The sequence below is a fragment of the Pongo abelii genome, chromosome 11 (genome assembly GCF_028885655.2).
Source record: "Pongo abelii isolate AG06213 chromosome 11, NHGRI_mPonAbe1-v2.0_pri, whole genome shotgun sequence".
Classification (NCBI taxonomy): domain Eukaryota; kingdom Metazoa; phylum Chordata; class Mammalia; order Primates; family Hominidae; genus Pongo; species Pongo abelii.
Window position 1 is genome coordinate 134,349,977 of NC_071996.2, and position 27,712 is coordinate 134,377,688.

A 27,712-nucleotide genomic window follows, 5' to 3' on the forward strand; every position below is an offset into this window, starting at 1 on the left:
TTGTGCTTTCCCTTCTCCCTCATCCCTAGCTCATGCCATTCCTTATCCTCCATACTTGCTTGTCAGAATCTCTTCATTCTTGGGGATCAGCCCAGTTGCCTCTTTGGTGATGTTTCCCTCCCACTTGAGGAAGTGAACCTTTCTCCCTGTTTTGTTTCTGCCATACATAAACATGGTTTTCAGTGTTTAGGTGTCTGTGTTGTGCATATGCTGGCCTTCCTGTGGTGTATGCATGTTGGTCCCCATGCGCACGCATACATAGCGCCCAGCTCCTGAGGGCAAGGATGGAGCTTGCCCACTTTGCTTCTTGTTCATAGGTCCATGGGTCTGTAATATAGAGAGGTGATTTGACAAATTTTGACGTGTTACATGTTTGTTCAAATGAATTGTTTTTTCTCCTCTTCCCAACTCCTCTCTCTAAAATTAGGCTACAGAAGAAGTTTCCAAAAATCTGGTTGCCATGAAAGAAATTCTGTATGGCACAAATGAAAAAGAGCCTCAGACAGAAGCAGTAGCTCAGCTTGCTCAAGAACTCTATAATAGTGGGCTCCTTAGCACCCTGGTAGCTGATTTACAGCTCATTGACTTTGAGGTAAGAAATCAGTTTCTTATTTTTAAAAAACAGTACCCTGTGCATAATTCTTTTCCATACGTTCTCTCTTTTGGAACATCGTAAGATTCCTATTGGGTTCTTGGCTCAGGGTTACTGACCTCTGTCAGCATGTCTGGGCTGCCTGCCTGATTAGCAGAGCAAAGGCAGGAACCCAGGGGTGTTTCAGGCTTGGGACAGGGTTCTTCCCTGTTTCATCACATTGGACATGGAGTTTCTTAGATATTCATTATGCCCTTTCATTTAGGTTGTTTTAAAAAACAACTGCTCATTAGAGCACTCTAGTGCTCTAATAATTCACTGACCCTTGACTTTCAAGGAATAAACAATCTAAAGACGGCTATACAATGTTAGAATTTCAGAGGAAGATACAATCTTAAGAGAACATCCAGTTATGCCTTCATTACCTGTTAATTCATTACAACCAGAGACCATATGTGTTTTGTTTGCTTAGCACTGCTTTTAAATTTTAAATTAGTATAACATTTGAGTGACAGGACATTGATACACGATCTGAATTTCTGGCTTCTCTTGAAAAACTTGATTCTAGCAATATTGGGTATATAGTCCTACTTGTCCCTTCAGCTAGAGCAGAGTAGCATCACAGGGTGTCTACACCTGGGTTTGCTGTAGATGGCACAGCTTACTCCTCCTGTCTCAGGGCCCATTTGCATCTCCTGCCCAGCCCTGGTAGACATTTGACATTGTTGCCCAAGTTAATACAGTTGGATCATGCTATGTTAAATATTTAGTGGATTTAACAGTGAGAATAATGATCCTGGATACCATCTGAATATTTGCGATGCATATATGGTAATGAAGCTAATGAAGCACTGTGGCATGGCCATGCCTCTTTAACTCTTTGTCATCAGTGTGCTTTGTTTTAAGCCCCAGTGTTTGTCAGCCTGAGTGAGTGGATGTCTGTACAGGTGCTTGAAAGACAGGTACATGTTCCAGAGGAGAAAATGACAGACGTATAGCCAGATTAAATTTTGGAAAAGGATGAGAGGGTATGGTTCATAAGTTGAGTATAATACTGACAATAAAATAAAGAAAATTTTATTTCTGTCCTACTGTAGAGCAGATAGAACTGCAATGTTTCCATTTTATAGCTGATTTCATGTATTTTTAATAATGTATCAAATTCCAACAGCAACAATTTTTATTTCCTCTGCAAAGTTGGGGATGTAGTGGAACATCTAGGTTCCTTCTCCTTTGTCTGCCTCCACCCGACCTGGACACTGAATTTAATATCTATGTGGAACTTTAAAGACATCACCTTAAAAGTGTGCCCTAAAGGCTGGTTCTTAGAGATTGCCATTACTGCTCCTGAGCTAGTGTGGGGCCCAGGATGATCTCTTTGTCTGTGGTTTAGGTATACCCTGGAAAGCTAGCATTTCACTCACTCTCCTATGGGCTTGTTAGCCTTGTAGCAAGTGGCTGTTCAGAAATGCCACTTGGAGTCCAGTTCTCCATTTGTTGATTTCTTGTGCAGCTTTCTGATTGTAAGATTCACTGGAAAGATCCGTCTGTTTTGTACAGTAGTGTAATGAAGTTCTGATCTCTGAACTACTGTATCATGTGATACTCAGTACCTTCATTATTAATCTATATAAAGTCTTCCCTAAACAGGCCTAGTTTAATTGGAAGATAGGTCTACTTTCCATTAAAGCCCAGCTTCATACAGAATTATTCCATTTTTAGTATAGCAGCAGAGTATATTTTCCTCTCCTTCCATCACTATGAAAGGAAAGCACATATAGTGTTCCCAATGTAAGCATCTTATTTGAAGCTGCTTGTTCCATTTGGGTGGAATTCAGATCCCTTAGATTGTTAACATATTGCAGGGTTTTGTTTCTCATACCAGAGTCAGCGTGATCCTGAGACTTAGAAATGGTGGAAATTATATGTGGAATATAGTCAACCCATTGTTGTTTTTGTCAACACATTGTTCATGTTAAAAATAGTACACTAGTAAACTTACAATTTGGAATTACAAATGAGATAATTTAATGTCTACGAATGTGTTAAAGTCAGATTTCAGTCATAACAATAAGTACAATGGCCTTATTCGAGTTCATTTGGGAGGGTGAATGGGCATTTTGATGTTTAGTCAGGAAAATATGTTAATGATTGTATTCCTAATAGGGCAAAAAAGACGTGGCTCAAATTTTCAACAATATTCTCAGAAGACAAATTGGTACGAGAACTCCTACTGTTGAATACATCTGCACCCAACAGAATATTTTGTTCATGTTATTGAAAGGGTATGTACAATGTAATAAAATTTGTATTCTCAGTTGAACATAAAGGAAAGGTTGCCTTGGGAAAAAAAACAGGATGCTGAATGTGGGAAGCATTTTCTCTGTAGTTAGATAGTTTTTCCATAGATTTTGAACACATTTCCCTCCTTGAAATTCAACCTGTGAGCTAAATTGAATTTGAAAATGCCCTACAGGTGGGAATTTAAAATTAGGTGAATTCTGAGCTTTTAAATTCATAAATCCAGCATGACTGAAGGAAAAAATAATAATTCTCTGTGGTCTTATTTCTGTTCTCTAGGATTTAAAAAAGTTGAATTTCATTGAAGTATCAGTTAAGTTATATATTGAAAGACATCTCCTTTGGACATAATACACTCGCTGTAAGGCAGTAAAAGCTGCGTCTTAAATGGAGCATGGATTCTCTACAGCTTTACTTTGTTGAGTCAGCAAAGTACATGTTTATGAAGTAGTGTCCTTTGATTTTTACCTCTCTGTGTCCACTTACTAATCCATATAATTTGGTAATTCACAGTGCATCTTCCTGAAATTACTACTGTCTAAGCAGGAATTAATGTTTGAGTAGTCTTGTCAGTTTAAAAAAGCCTGAAAACCGAACCATAGAACCAAATGCCCTTCTCCCTCATCCCTGAGCCTCATTGACTGGCAAGGTAACCTCCTGCTGTTTCACACCAGAGTTGTGTGCCAGCCCCGGGTATGGTGTGCATCTGTGTCCCAGCATTGATGGTGGTCTGTTCTATTAAGTTGGTGGGCAGGCATGTTCCTGGCATGACTGTTGGTGTGAATCAGCTTGCTCTACTCCTCCTGGCTTTATAGCTTGCCTCAGTCTGATTCACGTCTCTGCGGTTTAACACTTCCCCCAAGTTCAAACTTGTTTAGACAAAGTGTGAGTCAGTGCCTGTGTTGCATGCCAGCGTTCTGTTTCCCTCTTTCTATTTCTAACCATCTGTGTTACTTCTTCAGATTTTGGGATACAGAACTTTTGGCATCTGATTTTTTGTTGTATCAATTCAGAGTTGTATGTAAAAACATGTAGTGAGTAGTGTGAAATTGTGGTGATCTTAGAGCAGCTTTCAGGTGCTTTTGTGTGTTTTTAAAGCCCATATTTCCTTTTCCATAGAAACCAAGGATTATTAAAATCAATACATTAGTTAACTCTGCTGACATTTTTCACTTCAGAGTAATCAGAGGCATGATATGGAATATTGTTAAATGGCATGTAAAGAAAGACTTTTGAGATACAATTTACAGTTTAGAGCTCTCACCTGTGCTGGCCAGAGCAGACACTTCCAGCCAGGAAGTAGCATGGAGAATGCAACTGGTGGACCCACCAGAAGCCCCGCCTACCTCCTTTGTTGTGAAAAATGTACGTACAACTAGAGGGAATATGTAACATACCGGTTCCAACCCTAAACCCAGCTTCAACAGTTACGAATGTTCTGTCGTTCTTGTTCCTCTAGTCCTTGCTCCCTTTTTCCTCTGACACATGACATCACCTCAGTATGCATCCCTAGTACACAGTACAAAACACAGTATAACACAGTTACGATACCACTTGCAAACCTAATGTCCAATGCCCAATTTGCAGATTTCCTCAATTTTCACAAAAATGGCATTTTACAGTTAGTTTATTTAATATTACTTCCAGGTCGGACATGGTGGCTCACGCCTGTAATACCAGTGTTGGGGAGGCCAAGGCAGGTGGGTCACTTGAGTCCAGGAGTTTGAGACCAGCCTGGGCAACATGGTGAAACCCCGCCTCTACTAAAAATACAAAAATTAGCCGGGTGTGGTGGCACACACCTGTAATCCCAGCTGTTCGGGAGGCTGAGGCACAAGAATATCTTGAACCCAGGAGATGGAGGTTGCAGTTAGCCGAGATTGTGCCACTGCCCTTTAGCCTGGGTGACGGAGCAAGACTTGGTCTCCAAAAAAAAAAAAGTTCCAAACAAGGCCCACAAACTGAATTTGGTTAATATAAGTCTGAGCTCTCTTTTAATCTATAATAATTAATATTATGCCATCTCTTTGCTGAAGCCTGGATTGTTTGTTTTGTAGAAAAATCATATATTTTAGACTTGGCATTCCTGTTGCTTCTGTAACATGTTCCACTATCCGCTAGTGATTTAAGTGGTGGATAGTTAGATCTGGCTATTTTTATTAGATTCAGATTCACTTTGAGGGGGGCAAAAGTTCATGGATGGTGCTGTGTGCTTCGTATTGGGTGGCACTGGTTATCCCATTTCTGGTGATGTTCAGATTGACTGGTGGATGCAGGTGTTCTCAGTCTGTAATCTGTCCATTACAAAATTCTCATTGACCTTTCACCTCCTGGTTTTAGTTTCCTTTGAGAATCATTGCCTAGATTCAGAATGGCAGTTTCCTGATTCTGTTATTTCTTCTTCATATAATTAAATTGTTTCTATAAAGAGGAACCCTTCTTCCTTGATGACTTAGTTACCCCAAAATAGTGTCATTTTTTAGTATAATCAGGTATTATTTTTTAGTATAATCAGTTGGTGACCTGGCCACTTCCTTAGATAAGTATTGAGTTGTTTTAAGGATCATTATAAACTCACGTTTTTGTCTTTTTTAAAATTATATTTGATATGTCTCAATCCATTCCAGTCATTACTTTCTTGTGTCCAAATTGCCCCATCTTTGGCCCTTGGGAGCTCCTTCAAGTTGCCTTCTGTGTTCTTTTGGCAAGACCCCATCAGTCTGTGATTGCTTCCTTGCCTTCTGGCGTAGGATGACCGTCTTGCTCATTTTGTACGAGTCCTGCCAGACCTGGAAACAGCCGTTTCTTCAAGGAGCGCTGTGAACTGCATTTTAAGATTTTTGTACTTTTGTTAATTAATTTAGACTGCTTCCATACAGTGTGATTATCTTCTTAGGCTGTAAGTACTTCTATGTTAGATATTTATTTGGGGGGCCATGCTGCTAATATTAACATGCATTTGAAGTCGTATTGCTAGCGTTAGACTACATTTGGAGACGATTTTTTTTACTGGCAATTTACATGTTAATATGCTGTTCACTCTAGTGCTCACAGGTTATACAGCATAACTGTTTGCCTTTTATTTACTGGTTTATGGTTTAATCATTTAGACAAGCTTGACAAGCCTCCATCAAAACCTGTTCAACTTGTACCAAACTGTCTTAACCTTGTCTTTCCTGCCTACTAAAGCTCAGCAAAGATGAATTGTATGATCAGCCATTTTGTGAGCAGGTATTTCCATCAAGTAAGAGCCGGTCAGCATTCTAGCTGCATGCCTCCACTGATGCCAAGGAGTGTGGTTTTATTTTGTTGAGGATCTATGATGTGTAAGAGGACACCACTACTAGATAACAAATGAGTGCTACGGGATTTCAGAGGATAAAATGTGGTTTGGGTTAATAAGGCAAGGGTTGATAAAAGGAATAGGACTTAAGATGGGAGTTCCTGGTAGTTTAGAATTTACATAGACAGAAAAGAGAGAGAAGGCATCCTAATGGCATATGACTGGGAACAAAGGTACAGGGGCAGGAATGAACATAACATGATTGGCAGCAATAAGGAGAGAATTTGAAAGTTGTATGGCAGGGTGGGAGGTGACACTGTGCTAGAACAGGAGATCTAATGAGAGGAAGACTGGACAGTTAAGTCCAGGAGTTTGTCTTTATTTGATTAGCTAGAAGAAATCATTTTAAGCTCCCAAGCTGGAAATGCTGTTGATACACTTGTGTGTTGGGTAGATTTATTATGACAGAGCTTGAACAAAGGTGCTGACTAGGAATCATTTCCAATTGTCCAGGTATGAATTAATGTAGCAGTGGGAATGGATAAAAGGAAATGAAACTAAGATAATCAGAAAAATATTTTTAAAAGCCTTTGAAGGCTTTTAAAGCCTGACATTGAAGTTGGGAAGATTTGGAGTAAAGAAGGAAAGGTTTAGAACTGGGCTGTCCAGTATAGTAGCTACTAACCACATGTAATTAATTGAAATTAAATAATGTTGACGATTCAACCCCACAGTCACACTAGACAAATTTCACTTGCTCAGTAGCTGTATGTGGCCAGTCGCACCATAATGAACAGCACAGATAACAAAACATGGAAATTTCTGTTAGACCTGGTTTAGAACTGGGTAACTGAAACAAAATAATGATGCCAAATTATAGAAATGAGGAAGCAGGGGGTGGGGGTGATTTTATGGAGGGGGATGAGATTTGATTTGAGACACGTTGAGTTTATGGTAGCCCTTTAACGGAAGTTGTCCAGAGGCAACAGAAAATGCCTAATTCAGGAGCAGACGTGGAGGTGGGGTTAGTAGTCATGGTGGGAGCCATGAGATTGTATGGGATTTCACTAGCAGGTTGTAGGCAACAGGTGAAGACCTCAGCCAGGCAAGAAATGGAAACAGTCAGAGAGATAGAAAGGAGAACGTGAAAAGTTTTATTTTGGTTTGGTTTTTTACAGCACTGTCAGGACACTTGAGTAGAAGACTCTTTTTAGCCAAGAGAGAATCTTTGCTGGCCCGTTATTTCACTAGTGTGTTGGGAAATGGAATATGACTAGAGGAGAATGTGAGGTGGAAAGAAAGCCAGTGCATGCAGCTTGAGAGGAAGTAGAAGAGAGCAATGTGTTTGAGGGGGCGGAAGAGTCCAGTCAGAGGGCTTGTGCACATCTGAAGGGGAAATGCCACTTGCTTGGCTGAGAGGTGTCTCTCTAATGGCGGGGAAGGAAGAAGCCAGAGACATGGAGATGAGCATAGGGAAGGCTGTGTGCGGAGAGCTGATGAGGGGGGTCTGCCTGCTCCGTGACCCCTGGTCTCTCTGATGGGGACACTTTGTGAAGTCCTCAGGAGGAAGCTTATCAGCTTGGTAGTGTTTACATGTGGCTGAGGGTCTCCAAGTACTATCTTGAGTATTGAATTGAAACAACAAGGTACAAATTCTATATATTTATAGACCTATTTAGATATTCTGAATTTGGGGAAATACTTTGTTTTCTGTTTTTTGATTTAGCTTTTGGTTTTTCTGAGTGTCAACAGCGCCATCTGTAAAAGCTAACCCCTGTATGGAGTGGTATGACCCAAAATACTTCTCTTGAAATCTTTCAACTTAAATAATGAACCTTTAGTCACACAGTCACTCGTGTGGCTATTTTTCTTTGGTTTAAGGCAGTCATCACCAACTAGTGTGTGTTTGCACTCTGGAGTCAGTTTACCTGAGCTCATGCTCTGCTCCGACAGAAATACCTTCTGTAATCTGCGATGGTCATTTAGTTAGGATACATGTCTGAAAACTTTCTTTGCCCTGAAAGTTTGAGCTGTTCAGTGTTGGAGTTTTGAAAGAGCGATCATGTTTGGTTTTTTTGTTTGGTTTTTTGTTTTTGCAGGTATGAATCTCCAGAAATAGCTCTAAATTGTGGAATAATGTTAAGAGAATGCATCAGACATGAACCACTTGCAAAAATCATTTTGTGGTCGGAACAGTTTTATGATTTCTTCAGATATGTCGAAATGTCAACATTTGACATAGCTTCAGATGCATTCGCCACATTCAAGGTAACAAAAACTAGAATTCTAAATATGCTTGAAAGTCAGAGGTGTGCTGTTTTTCTAAACCTTCATTGCCCTCCTAAATCTACATGTGGCTGCCCTCTAGTGGGAAGAGAAAGATACATTTTATATGTGTTTGTGTGATAGAGGTATATGCAGTAAAGTCACAGCTTTAAAAGGGTGGAAAAGTTAGATTCTAAAGTCTGTCTAAAAGGCAAAAGTCCTGTGTGGTCAAAATTCTACTTTGCTGTTAAATTATGATTAAGTATGTTACACTGTACAGCATATGTAACAACCGGGTTTTCTCCTGTGTTGAAACATTGTGTAGCAGTTTTTTTGGTTAAGCACCAGATGAAGTAGTTGGCTTCTGTTCAGGTTTCTGTTAATTTGGAATATACACTTCATGAAATATTAGGACCACATTCAGGACAGAGATACTCACATTGTGGACAGGCCCAAGGAAACAGTGGATTCACCTCTCCCATCTCTGCTCACACTGGATCATGTCTGTTAAATGTAGAGCGTGGACAGAATCACCTACATTATTCAAATCATAATGTATCTTCCCCGCTCCCCCATCTACCTTTCCTCCCTTGGTGTATATTTGTATAAATTAAATACATACATGATGTGACAGCACTGTACAATGTGCAGATTCTTGTTTTGAGTTACAAGGTTCTGTGCTGTTTACAATCTATGGATAAAGCAGGAGTCTTTTACTATGAGAGCAAGCCTTTGTAGGTTACATTCCCTTATATAAATTGCCTAACCTTATGAGTAAATATTTAGAGCTGTTTTAATATAAGCCAATACTTGCCAGGCGCAGTGGCTCGTGCCTGTAATCCCAGCACTTTAGGAGGCTGAGGTGGGTGGATCACCTGAGGTTGGGAGTTCGAGACCAGCCTGACCAACCCATGGAGAAACCCCGTCTCAACTAAAAATATAAAATTAGCCAGGCGTAGTGGCACATGCCTGTAATCGCAGCTACTCGGGAGGCTGAGGCAGGAGAATCGCTTGAACCCGGGAGTCGGAGGTTGTGGTGACCTGAGAATCACACCATTGCACTCCAGCCTGGGCAACAAAAGCAAAACTCCATCTCAAAAAATATATATATATGTGTGTATATATATATATATATATACACACACACACACACACACACACACACACACACACACACATGCATACATACACCAAAGAATATATATATATATACACACCAGTATTTAGCATACTGATATGCAGACAACCATGCTCAGAAACCATGAACACTATCAGTGAGAACACTATCACAGTGAGAACACTTTCTTGTGAGGGTTCATTTTCATGATTATGAAAAGCCCCTGAAATAATGAGCACACACTTTGGTCTCTGGGTGAAATATGTTCCACCTCAGAGTGAATGAATGCCCTAAAGATAGGATGAAACCTGGGGACCTGATAATTAGGGTTTTACCTTGAATGAGAATCAGGTCATAAGGCCCCCAGGGATTTATTGAATGAGAATCAGGTCATAGTGTGAGAGCTCCCCAGGAATTTATTTCCCAAAACTCTTAAAGAGGGAGTCGAAAGCCTCAGGTGAGGCCCCAGATATTTGTATGTAGGTGTACAAAGCAAAACAAAATGAATTTGAGATTATAGCATAGAGTGGTGTCACCACAGTTGGTGGGCTAGGACTCATGCTTATAATGCATCGGTGGAAGGGTGTGCCCCATTCAGAAGTAGCAGACCTGCCATGAAGAGCGGTGTAGCAGCACCATGTGTCAAGGAGAGATTCCCCTGTGTGGAAGGACAGCCAGGAGCCTGAGGGTGGCAGTACTCTGGCCACATGAGGGTGAGGGAAGAGGATTGAGCAGCAGTGGTGTGAGAGAATGCAGCAAGACCCCTGACCCCGTCAGGATGTGGTTGACATGCTTCTGGCATAGATGGCAAAGATGGCTCAGAGGTGAGAGAGATGTACTGACTACGTGCTGGAAATGGGATTTGCAGTGAGTCTCATCTGGCCTGGCTGATAATTTCATTTCAGTTAGGGTTACTTCTTTTGATAATTCTCACCAAGGAGAAAATGGCAGTGATGGATCGCTATGGGTAAAGCGGCCTTCTCAGGTCATGGTGGCCAGAGAGAGAGACTGGGCAGCCAGGCAGGTCACCTCTACTTGATAAAGAGGAAGCTTCATAAAACAAGATAGTGTCCTAAGAGTGAGCTCTGGAAGAGAGAGCACTGGGGAGCTGGCCTGGACTCTGCATCTCAGGTGCTCCTGATTGCATGGAAAGGAAGGAGCTGAGAGGAGAGGCCCACCAAAAGAGGGTTCTCCAAGAAACAAAATTAAGCGGAGTCTACAGCCAAGACAACACGTGAAAGAGAGGACAGACCTCCCATCATAATCTCAGGGTGGCTAAACTAGCAGACAGGTGGAAATCACCTTCCTACTCCTCCCTGAAAGAAACTCCAGCCAGGGAAGAAAGGAAGACCAGCAGGAACAGCCTTACAGCTGCACACCAGAGGCGCTGACAAGGAGGGACACCTTGCTGCTCCTCTCCTGTCTTGCTGCTAGTCTCCTGTTTGCAGAGCATATTCTTATAATGGAAAAGGAGAATAGATCTATGGTTCATGCTTTCCTTTGAGAATGTGGCAAGAGCGCCCTCCCAGAAAACGTGCTCTACACACACAAATTTCCAAACATGTGGCTCATCCATAGCCCTGGAACAGGTGCTGAGTCTTTAAAGGAAATTAGAATTGCTCTAGGCCAGGTGCGGTGTCTCACGCCTGTAATCCCAGCATTTTGGGAGGCTGAGGTGGGTGGATCACCTGAGGTCAGGAGTTTGAGACCAGCCTGGCCAACATGTTGAAACCCCGTCTCTACTGAAAATACAAAAAATTAGTCAGTTGTGGTGACGTGTGCCTATAGTCTCAGCTACTCAGGAGGCTGAGGCATAAGAATCCCTTGAACGTGGGAGGCAGAGGTTGCAGTGAGCCAGCCGAGATCACGCCACTGCACTGCAGCCTGGGCGACGGAGTGAGACTCCGTTTTAAAAAAAAAAAATGCTCTAAATATGTCCAAAATTCATAGCTTGAATAAATGGATACTCAGTAAACCAGATGGCCAAATATTTGTTAATTTTTTTTTCTTTTTTGAGGAATTAAGGAGATGGGGAGGGGCTTTAGAAAGCCAAAAATATGTTTCCAATGTTCTAGAATAAAAGAAGGTAGCTTCCCCAGACTGTGCCTGTGTAAGGTTCTAGAAAGTATTTCTAAAGAGATGGTTTCTGCCACTCAAAACCACACAACTACATGGAAACTGAACAACCTGCTCCTGAATGACTACTGGGTAAATAACGAAATGAAGGCAGAAATAAATATGTTCTTTGAAACCAATGAGAACAAAGACACAACCTACTGGAATCTCTGGGACACATTTAAAGCAGTGTGTAGAGGGAAATTTATAGCACTAAATGCCCACAAGAGAAAGCAGGAAATATCTAAAATTGACACCCTAACATCACAAAAGAACTAGAGAAGCAAGAGCAAACACATCCAAAAGCTAGCAGAAGGCAAGAAATAACTAAGATCAGAGCAGAACTGAAGGAGATAGAGACACAGAAAACTTTTCAAAAAATCAGTGAATCCAGGAGCTGGTTTTTTGAAAAGATCAACAAAATTGATAGATCGCTAGCAAGACTAATAAAAAAGACAAGAGAGAAGAATCAGATAGACGCAATAAAAAATGATAAAGGGGAGATCACCACTGATCCCACAGAAATACAAACTACCATCGGAGAATACTATAAATACCTCTATGCAAATAAACTAGAAAATCTAGAAGAAATGGATAAATTCCTGGACACATACACTCTCCCAAGACTAAACCAGGAAGAAGTTGAATCGCTGAATAGACCAATAACAGGCTCTGAAATTGAGGCAATCATTAATAGACTGTCAACCAAAAAAACTCCAGGACCAGATGGATTCACAGCCAAATTCTACCAGAGGTACAAGGAGGAGCTGGTACCATTCCTTCTGAAACTATTCCAATCAACAGAAAAAGAGGGAATCTTCCCTAACTCATTTTATGAGGCCAGCAGCATCCTGATACCAAAGCCCGGTAGAGACACAACAAAAAAAAATTTTAGACCAATATCCCTGATGAACATCGATGCGAAAATCCTCAGTGAAATACTGGCAAACTGAATCCAGCAGCACATCAAAAAGCGTATCCACCACGATCAAGTGGGCTTCATCCCTGGGATACAGGGCTGGTTCAACATACGAAAATCAGTAAACGTAATCCATCACATAAACAGAACCAAAGACAAAAACCATGTGATTATCTGAATAGATGCAGAAAATGCCTTTGAGAAAATTCAACAGCCTTTCATGCTAAAAACTCCCAATAAACTAGGGATTGATGGAACGTATCTCAAAATAATAAGAGCTGTTTATGACAAACCCACAGCCAATATCATACTGAATGGGCAAAAACCAAAGCATTCCCTTTGAAAAGTTGCACAAGACAGGGATGCCCTCTCTCAGCACTCCTGTTCAACATAGTGTTGGAAGTTCTGGCCAGGGCAGTCAGGCAAGAGAAAGAAATAAAGGGTATTCAATTAGGAAAAGAGGAAGTCAAATTGTCCCTGTTTGCAGATGACATGATTATATATTTAGAAAACCCCATCATCTCAGCCCAAAATCTCCTTAAGCTGATAAGCAACTTCAGCAAAGTCTCAGGATACAAAATCAATGTGCAAAAATCACAAGCATTCCTATACACCAATAACAGACAAACAGAGCCAAATCATGAGTGAATTCCCATTCACAATTGCTACAAAGAGAATAAAATACCTAGGAATCCAACTTACAAGGGATGTGAAGGACCTCTTCAAGGAGAACTACAAACCACTGCTCAACAAAATAAAAGAGGACACAAATGGAAGAACATTCCATGCTCATGGATAGGAAGAATCAATATGAAAATGGCCATACTGCCCAAGGTAATTTATAGATTCAATGCCATTCCCATCAAGCTACCACTGACTTTCTTCACAGAATTGGAAAAATCTACTTTAAAGTTCATATGGAACCAAAAAAGAGCCCGCATTGCCAAGACAATCCTAAGCACAAAGAACAAAGCTGGAGGCATCACACTACCTGACTTCAGACTCTACTACAAGGCTACAGTAACCAAAACAGCATGGCACTGGTACCAAAACAGAGATGTAGACCAATGGATCAGAACAGAGGCCTCAGAAATAACACCGCACACCTACAACCATCTGATCTTTGACAAACCTGACAAAAACAAGAAATGGGGGAAAGGATTCCCTATTTAATAAATCGTGCTGGGAAAACTGGCTAGCCATATGTAGAAAGCTGAAACTGGATCCCTTCCTTACACCTTACACAAAAACTAATTCAAGATGGATTAAAGACTTAAATGTTAGACCTAAAACCATAAACACCCTAGAAGACAACCTAGGCAATACCATTCAGGACATAGGCATGGGCAAGGACTTCATGACTAAAAACCAAAAGCAATGGCAACAAAAGCCAAAATAGATAAATGGGATCTAATTAAACTAAAGAGCTTCTGCACAGGAAAAGAAACTACCATCAAAGTGAAAAGGCAACCTACAGAATGGGAGAAAATGTTTGCAATCTACCCATATGACAAAGGGCTAATATCCAGAATCTACAAAGAACTTAAACAAATTTACAAGAAAAAAATCAAACAACCCCATCAAAAAATGGGCAAATGATATGAACAGACACTTTTCAGAAGAAGACATTTATGCAGCCAACAGACACATGAAAAAATGCTCATCATCTCTGGTCATCAAGGAAATGCAAATCAAAACCACAATGAGATACCATCTCACACCAGTTAGAATGGCAATCATTAAAAAGTCAGGAAACAACAGGTGCTGGAGAGGATATGGAGAAATAGGAACACTTTTACACTGTTGGTGGGCGTGTAAACTAGTTCAACCATTGTGGAAGACAGTGTGGCGATTCCTCAAGGCTCTAGAAATAGAAATACCATTTGACCCAGTGATCCCATTACTGGGTATATCCCCAAAGGATTATAAATCATGCTACTATGAAGACACATGCACACGTATATTTATTGTTGCACTATTCACAATAGCAAAGACTTGGAACCAACCCAAATGTCCATCAATGACAGACTGGATTGAGAAAATGTGGCACATATACACCATGGAATACAATGCAGCCTTAAAAAAGGATGCATTCGTGTCCTTTGTAGCGACATGGATGAAGCTTGAAACCATCATTCTGAGCAAGCTGTTACAAGGACAGAAAACCAAACACCGCATGTTCTCACTCATAGGTGGGAATTGAACAACGAGAACCCTTGGACACAGGGCGGGGAACATCAAACACCGGGGCCTGTCGTGGGGTGGCGGGGTGGGGGAGGAATAGTATTAGGAGAAATACCTAATGTAAATGATGAGTTAATGGGTGCAGCAAACCAACATGGCACATGTATACATATGTAACAAACTTGCAGGTTGTGTACATGTACCCTAGAACTTAAAGTATAATTTAAAAAAATATATACAAAAAAAAAAAAGATGGCTTCTGAGCAGTTTGGAAACTGTACCCACAGCCATCATGGATTCACTAAGAGGAAGTTCAGTCATATTGATCTCATAGGTACTGGTGGATTGGGGGAGTAAAAGGGCATGGCTGCCTGGGTTCACACCAGCTCTGCTGCTGATTTAACCTCCAATCTCTTCATCTGTTCAGATTCAGGTAATAACATGACCATATCAGTTATGCCTTCACACAGTGTCTATGCAGTAAACATTAGCTGTTAGAATTACTCCATCACAACAAGGATATGCTAGATGTTGTATAATTCTACAAATCTGTTTTCATGGAAACAGTAAAACTGAGCTAGATGGAGTTTTCGTATAGTAATTCACAACCAGTTGTATGTTATATGCATATGCTATTGGCATGTAAATTGCCGTCACCCTGCAGAGAAACTAGTGAATTTCCTCGGGGCTTTCCCCACCCAGCTGAACGTTTTTATTAGTGACTGAAATAAAAGGTGACAAGGCATACTTCTCAAATGTGTAGATGTTAGCCATGAAGGAAAGGACAGCAGATAACAGGATCCTAAAACTTAGAAAGGTCAGAGAGACCAGAATATAGCAGGATGAAGTTAAATACAGATAACTGAGGTCTTCCACTTGAGGACCCAACTGTATAAAATATGGGATGGAGGAATAACACAATAATAATAAATATAAAATGAGATACTAAGTATAATAATTACTAGAATGTAGATAATTTCCTACCATACTCAACGCTAGGAAGGAAGTGTTGTTATTACTGACTGTGCAGATGAGGAAAGTGAAATCTAGAGATTTTGATTGAAATCAGACAATAAATGGGGAAGTCAGACTGTGGACCCAGGCAGGCAGGCTACCAGAGCCCACTTTGAGTAAACAATTTTGAATACCCCCAATACAATTAAGCAGTATGATAATGTGTCCCCCAGAGCTCCATGTGACCACGTAGTATGTAACTTAAGGAGCTAACTCATAGTCTCACTCCATTATGAGCTTATCAGGTAACAACACATAAATGTGTTCCATTCCAGGCGCTACACTTTAAGAGGCACATAGACAAATAGATGACTTTCAGAAGACAGTAGATGGTGAGGGGGACTCAGAACCCTGTCATTCAAGCAGTGGTTAAAGGAACTGGACGTATTTAGCCTGGAGAAGAGAAGACTCGGTAGGGACCTGCCATGAGAGCACTACTTGTATTTGAAGTGGGGTCCCATAGAAAATGGACAAAACATGCATCTGTCGGCTCTGATGGTTCGTGGGGTAGTACTTGGGGATAGGTCTGACCCTAGCACAGGGAGAACTTTCACACTGTAAGAACTCCAGCAGTGAACCACACAACTGGAAAAATTGAGTTTCTTGTCCTTAGACATAATCAAACATCAAGTAGGAAATGGGGCCATATGGTTTGCCAAGATGAATGTGAAAATAAGCCCCCTGGGTTAGCAGGATTTCTTCAGGGATCCCAGGGCTGTCTTAGTCACATGATGTTTCAGCCCAAACTCAAGCTTTTAGGAAGCTTTTAAATTCAGCCCACCCTAAAAATTGGCTGCTTAGTCTGCTGGACTTGGGAAATGATCCCTAGTCTTTCTTCCATTATATGAGGGCCTGGCATGGACTGGAATTCAGAAAGATAGAAGATCAGGAATCCTTTTATTCTCCCCTCTGCTGACTGACCTAGCAACTCTGCTGGTCTGGGGTCACATGCACCCTAAACTTTGCAGGTCTGCATGCCCTTTGCCCATTATGTTCTATTCTGTTGGTCTACACACACCCCCTCCCACCCACACTCACCCCAGTTTGAGCTGTCTGAAGTTTTTGGCTGCAGTCACTAGGCTAAGGTTCCTTCTCATCTCTCAGTAGATGCACTGCTGATTGTCCTCATCTCCTCCTTGTCCCAGCTTAGTATTCACCTTTTTCTCTGAGCTGGCTCTTAACAGTTGCTCTTTTCCTACTAGTGTTTTACCCCCCCCAACCCTCCACCCCAGGCCTTTGAATGACCCTTTTTAACAAAGAGTTTTCATCCTGTAATGTACTGGGTCCAGCTGCTCCTTGGGCAGACTCTGAGTGCCTCTTTCAATCTCTCCTACCCCAAAGCCATTGAGATTTGATTTCTGGTTGGCAGCAGTTTCCTGAGTTTCCAGATGGTAACACATAGAATCTCCCCTACATGGGAAGATGTTAGAGGTCCCCCTTTGTGTGGCCCATCTGTGAGCCTCTGGCTGCTTTTGAGATACCTTACAGAGTGAATACTCGCTTCTCTCAAACCTTCAGTAAAAATCTGTTGTGCAACATGTTAACATCTAGAGGGCCTTTGCTTTATAGAGTAGATACTTTCTTCCTGCCTGTACCTAAGAATCCAACCCCAGTTGAGAGCCAGTGCCTCTCAGGACCCTCCTGCTTGGCACTCTCTTCATGAGGTTATGACAGAACAGTGAGCAGCAGGTTCCTTCTGCTGCTCTTCCTCACACTGGCCTCCACAACGATTTAGTGGCAAAAAGTTAGAAGCAACACTGTCTGACAGGGATCCTGACATGTGAATTCCTAAGTTAACACATTTGTTTGTTATTCACCAAGATTGTCAGTGCCTGCTCTGTGCCAGGCACTTTTTTTCTTTTCTTTTCTTTGCTTTTTTTTTTTTTTTTTTTTTTTTTTTTGAGATGAAGTTTCGCTCTTGTTGCCCAGGCTGGAGTGCAGTGGTGTGATTTCGGCTCACTGCAACTTCCACCTCCTGGGTTCAAGCGATTCTCCTGCCTCAGCCTCCTGAGTAGCTGGGATTACAGGCATGCATCACCACACCCAGCTAGGTTTTTGTATTTAGTAGAGACAGGGTTTCACCATGTTAGACTGGTCTCGAACTCCTGACCTCAGGTGATCCACCCACCTTGGCCAGGCACTATTCTTTAGGTGTGGGGGACTCAGCAGTGAACCCTACAGACAAACTTTGCCCTGTGGCACCTCCACAGCAGGACACCAGCCATAAACACACCACAATAGCATGTTAAATGGTGCTGTCCGTACTGGATACATTCCCCTTCAGGTGTTCATGTTCCTCTCTCTGCATCTTTGACCCCATGGACCACAGTAGGAAGATAATAGAAATTCTCTTACCACTTTTCTCTTCTCCTTCCCCTGGAGGGGAAACGTTGTAGCACTTCTTGCCAAACTCTTGAGGATACTCAGAATAAACTCCAGGTTTTTAATACGGCCTGTTGAATCCTCAAGGATTTGGGAAAAATTGGGTAGGTCCTGCCTGGCCATCCCTGTTATAATCAGGAAATATAACACATACCCTATCCAGCAGTTTGAACAACTGTAAATCTTTGGGGTGGGGTTAGAAACCTTCTCAAAAGCATACTTTGAAGATTGCTGAATGTGATGTTTTTCCAGACATGTTCCCTGATTTTATTGGTTCATTCATTGATTTATTAAATATTAAGCGCTTACTATGCGCTGGGCACTGCATAGGTGCTGGGGATTCAAAGATTAATAAAAACAGACACGATCCTGGTATTTATGGAACTTACAGTGTGGCATAAGAGAGACTTGAATCAAATAATCCCACAAACCAGTGTAAAGTTACAGCTATGTCCAGTGCTTTTGTGCTGGTGACCAATCAGGAGGAGTTGAGGTCCGAAAGACGAACAGTAGGTAACCACGCAGTGGGGAAAGCCTATACAGAGGCCCTTTCGGGAAGGACTTTCACAGCAAGTAAGTGACAAAAGAGCTCCCTGTGCAGTCTAGGACCTGACATCTGGAGTGAGCTGTGGCACTTCCCTCGTTTGCTTGACCATGGGACATTTCTTAAAGCATTTCTCAGAACCAGTGTTTCATTTCAGCATACTTCAAGAAACACTAGTTCTTTGTAACCTGGGCAACCTTCAAACATAAACAGGAATGAAAACTAGGAAAGTTGGTTGGGAGAAAGGCGATGATTGGCACTATCTTCTTTAGCAGTGGTACGAAGGACCTCAATCCATTAGTTTACCAGCTACTGGCCAGGCCTTCCTGCTGTCACTTGTTCCCCCATTCTCTTTCCCACCCAGTGAGACCAAGGCTAGTCCTTTGCTAACTTCTAGGTCCTTGAAGGCAGGGATCATATCTTTTTGTCTTTGAAGCCCTAGCACCTAGAATTTTACCTGGCACATAGTAAATATTTCTGAATGAATGATCCTTGGGAAAGCTATAGGGTGAGGCATAGGGTTCTGTTTCATGGTAATACAAAATCAGACTGGAGGTTCACAGTCATTGTTAATTTTACGTTATCGTACCAACATTCTGCTTACCTAAAACACATTCTACCTCTAAAAAATTTGCGTTAGCTATGAACCTGAATGTGATTGAACTTAGGAGGAAGAAAATAGAGCCTCTAATCCTTTTTCTAATAAAAGAAATTTCCTCTTTCTCCACCAGGAGTGCTAAGTGGGCGTGGAATTGTTTGACAGTTTACCACTACTGTTAGCTTTCTTTTTGTGTTTTTGTTTTTAAATAACCAGCCCACTTGGGGAGTGTTAACTTTAATTTCACTACAATTCCTTATTCTTTTCCTTTAGTTTATATTTCCATTGCCTTTATCATTTTTTCTAAGAGCTGTAGCCATGACTCATCATAATCATTAAAATTGCAGTTCCAAATAATTAATGATTTTATTTTGCTCTTATAGAATCAGCGTTTTTAATACAATTCATGCTCAAATGTTAAGTATGGTGATTTTTAACAACAGTTTTTATTAGGTAAAATGGTGTGGAATGTTTTAGGATTCTCTTTTTTGAAAACTTGGAGAACAACTGTAAAAAAATTTTTTTTTTCTTTTTGTAGGATTTACTTACAAGACATAAATTGCTCAGTGCAGAATTTTTGGAACAGCATTATGATAGAGTAAGTATATGAAATACTATTTTTAAATAATAAATTGTAACTTTTGTTACCAGAAATGAAAGACTTACATTAGGTTTTTGTACTAGAATATTTATTTTGCATATGTAATGTTTATAAATGGTGCTGTAGTTATTTCTCTACTTAAACAACTTATAGAATATTACTTGGTCAGAAGTAGATCTTTTTGATTGACATACTGCCCTTTGAAGCTTTTATTGCTTTAAAAGAGGAAAATAGAGCATTTTGCTGCTAAAATGATAGTAAAGATAGTAGGAAAATTATCTGACTTTTTAACTTTTCCTTCCTTTTCCATCAGTTGCCCCACATTTCTGCTGCATACAAATAGAGAGAAAGGGAGGCAGCAGCTGATAGGATGAGAGCAGCACTGGCCAGAGGGGACGGGAGCCCGGCTCTGCTCCTGCTCTACTGCTCACTCCTTTGTGGCCATGGCCAAGGCAGTTAACCGCTTGGGGACTTAGAAGTCCGTCCTTATTGTAAAATGAGGACATTGGACTAGCTTGTCGGTAAGGTCCCTTCCAGCACTGAGTCAATGTCAGATGTTCCTGGTAATAGTGTCCGCCAGAGATTTGTCAATGATTTCCAGAGTGCTTGATAGCTTGATTTCCCTAGACCCACACAGCTGCCTCTAGGGCTGCCATGTGAAATGATCTCTTCCACCACTGCCAGTTCTGCCAGCCTCAGGAGGATCTTCCACAATACCCACAAGCACTGTTGTGATGTACTGGTTTAACTACACATCGTCGAAGATTCTGATAGGTACCCGTAAAGAGGTTAGAAGAATGACAGTCCACTTAAAATTCCTGTCTATCCTGCAAGATTTGGTTTAGATTTTAATTTTTCCACTACTTGTTTAAATTTTTGAAATCCTAAGTATTATTAATACTTCATTATTCACTATGCTGTTCAAATACATTATGAGATTCTTAGAGGCAAAAATCTATGCTTTCTTGTTCTTTTGTGTTTTTTTTTCCTGTCTTTTCCCCCTGCCCTCCACTCCCAGTAAGAACTTAACACAACACTGAGCACACAAGTCCTTCATAAGTAGCCTCATAAATGGCTTAAAAATTGCTGGTCCTTTATTTTTATTTCAGCTCATGTATATTTGGATATGGGTGCGTTTCTTGTATGTTCATTGCTTTAAAATGGCAGCCCTGTCATCATCAGGGCCTTTTTACAGTAGATAGAAGCATGGACTTGAGCCTTGGACTGCCTGGATTCTGGCTGCAAGTCTCAGCCCTACCATGGGCTGGTAAGACTTCAGCAACTGCCTTCATGCACCCTCTGTGCCTTCAGGATCTTCCACCCTGAAGAAGGCTCTTCATAGTACCTGTCTACTGGTATCATCATGAGGATTAGATAAGAACGTGTATGTGACGTGCATGGCACAGTGCCTGGAACACAGGAAGCATTTAATAAATGTTAGTTCATTTATCATCACCACAAAGATTTTTCAACATACTAGTAATTTAAGGCCTACCAAAGACACAGACTAGCTGATTTCCAAGACATTTGCTACAGTGAAATCTATTTAATCTTGCAGTAAAATAGCTTCCTACATGTTGTTAATAGATGACGTCAGTAACAGGATTTTAGAAAAACGTATGTGAGGCAACAAATATATAGAAAGCAGTCAGATCTTATAGAGGGAGAAGCAGTGGGGGAATGTGGGTAATTTAAAGCCACAGGTGAGGTTATTACACCAAAATGCATGCTCTAAATTCCGGCCCAGTTTGGCTCTGAGCTTTCTAATAACCAAAGCCTAGAAAGAAATAAAAGCAATTAAAAGATGACAGTATTTGTAAAGTAAAATACATGCTGGCTGCTCAAAAGAAACGTAGCCTTTCCTAGCACTGGGACCTGAAACAGGTTTCTCTCCTTGGCATTCTTAAAGGAGAGTCAAGTTACAGTGTCATGTAGTGGACAGTCATTGCCGTGGCATTGCAGTAAATAAAATGCTCAACTCCGATGCAGTTCCCTGAAAGCAAGTCTTTGAGGAACCCAGAAGTGGGTGGGAGGACAGGTGTCTAGGTTTGTTACTTACTCTTTGTCTGTCCTGATTCAGAGAAAAAAAATCTAACATAATCTGAAGGAAACAGGGGCCACATACGTACTTTTCAGGCAGTTCTCCATGAAAAGTTTCTTGCAACCAAGCTTATCCAAAGATGCAGCAGAAAATCTTAACTTGCATCTTCTATCAAGAACTTGAGATGTATATATTTTGTTACTGATTAAAAGCAGGTCCAGTTGTTTTGATCATCAGTTTGATGATAATTTGAGAAGGTAGGCTTAACAGCTTTTTCTGAAAAGAGAGAAATCTAACTCAAATACTTACCAAATAGATGGCCAGCTCACCTCTGCCAAGAGGCAGGCAAAGAAATAATGTATAATTCTGTGTTAGCTCTAAACCAAGAAGGCCAGAAAGCAAATTTTTGAGGCTTTGTAAGCCATGTGGTCTCTGTTGACTCTCCTGTCTGTTGTTCTGTGAAAGCAGCTGTAAATAATACATAAACTTTTCAGTGAATTCATGTTCAGTAAACAAATGAGCATGGATGTGTTCCAGAAAAACTTTTCACAACAGGCAGCAGGCCATAGTTTGCCATCCCCTGCTCTAGACCACAGATGAATGACTAATGAGGACCCATCATAAAGCATGGACACCAGTAGTTCTCTCATGGACAGATGACAAAGCAGGCATCCCCTGGCACTCGTGATGACCAAAGGAAAGTCTCAGGAAAGCACCAAGATCCAACAGTCATACTAGTGCTGCAGACTTTCACAATGTTTTAAGCCTATCTGTGGTTTAAACAGACAGACAAAAAATAAAATCTTAAGGCTAACTGGCCTTGTCTACTAGGTTTTTGAAGGATAGCCTTGGCCCCCGAGTGCCTGTCATTTCGGTTTTCTAACTCTCTGCTTTAATGGGCTTCTAGCCTTCACCATTCCAGCAGTGCCACTCTTGTCAGTGACCGCTGTTTTGAAGGTCTAGTGGACCTGTCAGTTCTTAAATTTGCGGCATTTTGTTCTCCCCGGGGCTTCATTCATACTATGTCCTTCCTTTTTTATCTGCCCAGATTCTCTTTTCTCCCCTCCATTTCTGAGTGAAATCCCTCCCATCCGCCAGGTCTGAGCCTAAGCCCCACCTTCGTTGTCGGCCTTGTTAACACAATGCTGAATTTCTCCTCTCTTAATTTCTGTTCCGAATTACTTTATCTCTTTGCCTGATACATTGAAAGAGCAGATAACTTTTCTCTTTGTGGTTGTGCTTTGAACAAATTGAATTCTTGTTTATATAAAATACGAGTTTTTCAATCTAGCATCAAGATATGAGAGCAGACTCAAGCAGAAGCGTGAGGGGTAAGGGAGTTAGGTTTTGTGCATAGGGAGCTTGGGGTGACAGAGAGGCCTGGATTTAAGCTCTCTCTGTGGGCCTGGCTGAAACTGGGAAGGGTCTCAGTCCCAGGAGCCCTCTTCATGGAAGGGATTGAGGGGATCACCTGAGAGTCTCAGAGCAAACATGTGAGAGGAAGACATGAAAGAGAGTGGCAGGGGAGCCAGGGCAGCTGTTGGCCTTCATGGTGTGAGAAGCGTGTCCTTAAGCTAATTTACAATGTTACCTACCAGTCTTTTTTTTTTTTTTTTTGCAATAACCCTGATTTATGTTTTCTTATCTTTTAGTTTTTCAGTGAATATGAGAAGTTACTTCATTCAGAAAATTATGTGACAAAAAGACAGTCACTGAAGGTATGACAGACCATTTTGTATAGCTTATTTCTCTGCACCTTGTGTTTGAAATGTGGATTTGGGGAAAGGGAGATGTGCAGGATGCGTCATAGACATTTGGGGGAAATAAATACCTTTGCCGAGGGTCAAGATTTTTGCGGAAAGGAATGGAGTTGGACAGTGATCCATGTGGAGCACCTTCCTGCCTCCTAGGAAGGTGGAGACACGGAAAGGGGATGAACGGGAGTTTGAAGAAGACTTCATCTCCTAGCAGTGCATTCTTTGCGATTTTGAGCCGTAGTCGTATCAGCTAGATGAAGGCACTCCAGGCGCTGTGCTCCTGGGCTGTGGCCTGGGTGGCACAGGCAGGTGTGTGAGGGTGGAGGGAGGCGATGTGCGTGTGAGGCTGTGGACCATAGACAGGCTTGGCTGCTTTGTATCAAAACAGGATATCCTTTGCAAGTTTAGAATGTTAAATTTAAGATTTAAACTGTAGAACAAGGGTTGGCAAACTACAACCCATGGGCTAAATCCAGCCAGCTGCCTGTGTTTGTAAGTAAAGTTTTACTGGAATAAAGACGTGCTCATTTATTTACATATTGTCTGTGGCTGTTTTGAGCTCCAGCAGCAGAATTAAATAGATGCCCCAGAGACCCTATGGTCTGCAAAGTCTAAAATATTTACTGTTTGGCCCTTGATAGTTTGCTGACCCCTGCTTTAGAAAGTTCTTATAGCAGTTAATAAGTGCATACCCTCCACTCTGTCAGTAAGCAGTCCCAACAGGAAATATAGATGAAATCACAAAGGATTTGAGGGGAAAATCATAATTCATTCAGTTTTTTGCCAGGTCCATTTAAAATTTGACTCTGCCCAGAGTTCTTCTTCCCCTCATGGGTGTCTGGACCGATAATGACCAAGATTCCATCCACTCATCCCCTTCCTACCGTGGGGAAATCTCCCTTGAAGACCTTATCTTTCTGTGGAAAAGACTAAAGGACACTAGGAGCATCTAGAATACTTTGTGTCCTTTGATAGGAACACTCCACCGTCCGCATTTTCAATCAGCACTTTCTTTCAGAACAGCATATGCCTTTTTTCCGTGTAAGGCTGTAATTCCTGCAGCAGGGCATCCGTGACAGCCACAGCTGGGGAACAGGCACGGTCCAGCCAGGCCCTTGCTTTCCATTCATTGCTGTTGCTTGGACCCCACCTCCCCTGGCTAGAGGATCATTTGCTGTCCTTTCATCTTTGGGGGGTTGGACAGAACTTCCTGGCAGCTGTGGGAGGAGTTTCTCCTCCCTGGACATCAGTGTGTGAGAGAGTGGAGGTTCCTGGGGCCTCTCCTGCTCTGTGATCCTCAAAGGGCTGAGGTATACTACTCTTGCCAGCAGTTACACAGATGCACACAGTTCACTGGAGTCAGTATCTTCTAAGGCCACAAAGGCCAGACAGGATAGCCTAGGTTAGTAGCTTCTAGGGCCATTGTGGGAGGAAGCGGGGGCCGGGGGTGCAGCGGGGAGGTTATTGGCAAATCCATAAACTTTGACCAAATGTTGGATTCTTGGGCTGTTTGGATAAGGAGAAAGGCCTTCAAGACCCTTCTGCCATTCAGAATTACCAACATGAAAAGAAAGGCTGAGACCACCATTTCCAAGCCCTTAGGAATGGATATAAAGCAAGTCGCTGGCTCCTGCAGTTTATGTTAGCGGTGGGCCTGTGAGTGCCCCATGAACACATGGAGCGGCTTCAGCACCAGCCGTACTTTAAAGATGGATTTTAATTTGTACTCTCTTTTTTGTAGCCACATTGGCATTTATTTATTCCCATATTTATGTTGCCAGCAAATTTATATTCCCTATGCAAGACTCCAAGTTTTTTAGTAAAGGATTACATGTTTGGGCTGAGTGTACGGTGGCTCACGCCTGTAATCCCAGCACTTTGGGAGGCCAAGGTGGATGGGTGGATGGAGGTCAGGAGTTCGAGACCAGCCTGGCCAACATGGTGAAACCCTGTCTCTACCCCCAAAAATTAATTAGCCAGGTGTGGTGGCACAAGCCTGTAGTCCCAGCTACTTGGGAAGCTGAGGCATGAGAATCACTTGAGCTTGGGAGGTGGAAGTTGCAATGAGCCAAGATTGTGCCACTGCACTCCAGCCTGTGTGACAGAGTGAGACTATCTCAAAAAATAAAAAAAGAATTACATATTTGAAGTCATCTTCATTCAGATTTTTTTTGGTTTCTGTGATAGAAAAAGAACACAAAAGCTATAAATCACATAATACAAACTTTTCAGTCTTTGTAAGATACTGGTTGCTTCTCACCGTAAGAATAGATTTTGTGATTCACACTGATATGAAGCCTACTCCTTTGAGTTCTTCCTATGAGTTCCTTATAAAGCCTAAGTAAAATAGATTTGTTTTCTTGTACATCAGCTCATTTTTTATTTAATATGATGACAAGTTACTTATCCAGAGATCAGTTATCTGGAAACTTCAAGTATCTAGAACATAGCCAGAAACCCAGAAAGGAAGCAACAAAAGCAATTAAAGCAAAGACACAGAGCCGCTATTCGCGCCTTTTCTTCCCCTAGCCCTCACTCACTTACATCTCTGCAGATGCAGGCCTGATGTGTGCTTTGCACACTGATGCTCATTTCTCACTGCGCTCTTCTGAGAGAAGGGCACTGTTCCATTATACAGATGATGGAACCGAGACACAGAGTTCAGTAATGTGCTCAAGATTACAGAGCTCACAAGAAGTAGGGAGCCAGGATTGGAACCCAGGCAGGCTGGCACCAGGGACCAAGCTCTCCACTGCTCTGCCTCCTCCCACAAAGACCACAGCTTGGCACCTGCCCCACTGCCGGCTCTGCACACTCAGCCTTGGTCAGGTTGTTGGCATGTTGACGACCTGAAGAAGTGACTGCTGGTTTTAGGAAAGAGTAAGCAGTGACAATTTAAAAGTTATGAGTTTATATGATATAACCAACTCTCCAGAAATTAGTAAACCCTGAAGTAAACAGATGTTTTTTAGCGTAATTGGTATAATTAGTGAAGATGAGGGATCAGTAAGAAAACACTGGATTGTCTTCAGGAGACCTAAGAAGGAGCAGAAAAATACTCACTTGTGTAAACCCTTCTGAATTAGCTGTGATAAAACGATACCTGTGGCATGTGCAGGGTACACATATGGAAAACTTTGGACACAAAACCCTTTATCTTGGAAAGTCCCGCTAAATAAAATTTAAAAATAGTTGTTTTAAATTAAGCTAAGGTTTGTTGTTAGTTAACAAGAATAATCAATAACTTTTGACCATTTTCTTGAATAGTTTCTTTTTAGTGAGCTAACACAAATGCATGCTTAAAGGGGAAGCTTTGAGAGTCTCCCACTGGGGGCCAAGGGGGCATCTTGAACATCCTCTGCAGAGAGAAGCGTCAGGCCTCCCGTAGATTTCATCTCCTCAGGGAAAGGTAGGAAGGCATTCAGGTGGCAGAGAGAAGGCCCTTGATAGCTTTTAGGTTGTAATTCAGTTTAGTTCTTCGGTCTTTTGAGTGCCTACTAATACTCTGTACTTGATGATTATAAAATAAATTGTTTTTTTAAACTTTGATTTTTCTTTAAGTTTTAATAACAATGTAAGAGTAATTGTTTAAATGTCTTCCCAGCTTCTCGGTGAACTACTACTAGATAGACACAACTTCACAATTATGACAAAATACATCAGTAAACCTGAGAACCTCAAATTAATGATGAACCTGCTGCGAGACAAAAGTCGCAACATCCAGTTTGAGGCCTTTCACGTTTTTAAGGTAGAGTACTAGAAGCATCAATGATACTGTCCACTGGAATTGTTCGTCTTCTTTCATTCGCAAATAACGGAAATTATTAGCCTCACTTTGGTAATCCAGGTGACTTAATTAAATTCAGTCACTTTTCATATTTGTGTGCTATGACTTTTAAACAGAAGGATAGACCTGGAAACGGGTTACTATTTGGATCTGGCAACGAGAAAGTTTGTTCATAGAGGAGTGTCATTTATCTTTGGCCTAGAAGATTATTA

General features: G+C 41.5%; 1 protein-coding gene across 4 annotated transcripts in view; it reads left to right on the forward strand.

Annotated features, from left to right (window-relative positions):
- The window catches only part of CAB39 (calcium binding protein 39), a 107,360-nt gene that overhangs the window by 76,711 nt on the left and 2,937 nt on the right, over window positions 1–27,712 (forward strand). For all 4 annotated transcript variants that reach the window (XM_002812968.5, XM_054549962.2, XM_063713113.1 and 1 more), the window contains exons 3-8: window positions 428–592; window positions 2,759–2,877; window positions 8,276–8,444; window positions 19,853–19,912; window positions 23,609–23,674; window positions 27,318–27,461. In XM_002812968.5, coding sequence (XP_002813014.1) covers window positions 428–592; window positions 2,759–2,877; window positions 8,276–8,444; window positions 19,853–19,912; window positions 23,609–23,674; window positions 27,318–27,461 — 723 coding nt within the window. The remainder of the gene's footprint in view (window positions 1–427; window positions 593–2,758; window positions 2,878–8,275; window positions 8,445–19,852; window positions 19,913–23,608; window positions 23,675–27,317; window positions 27,462–27,712) is intronic.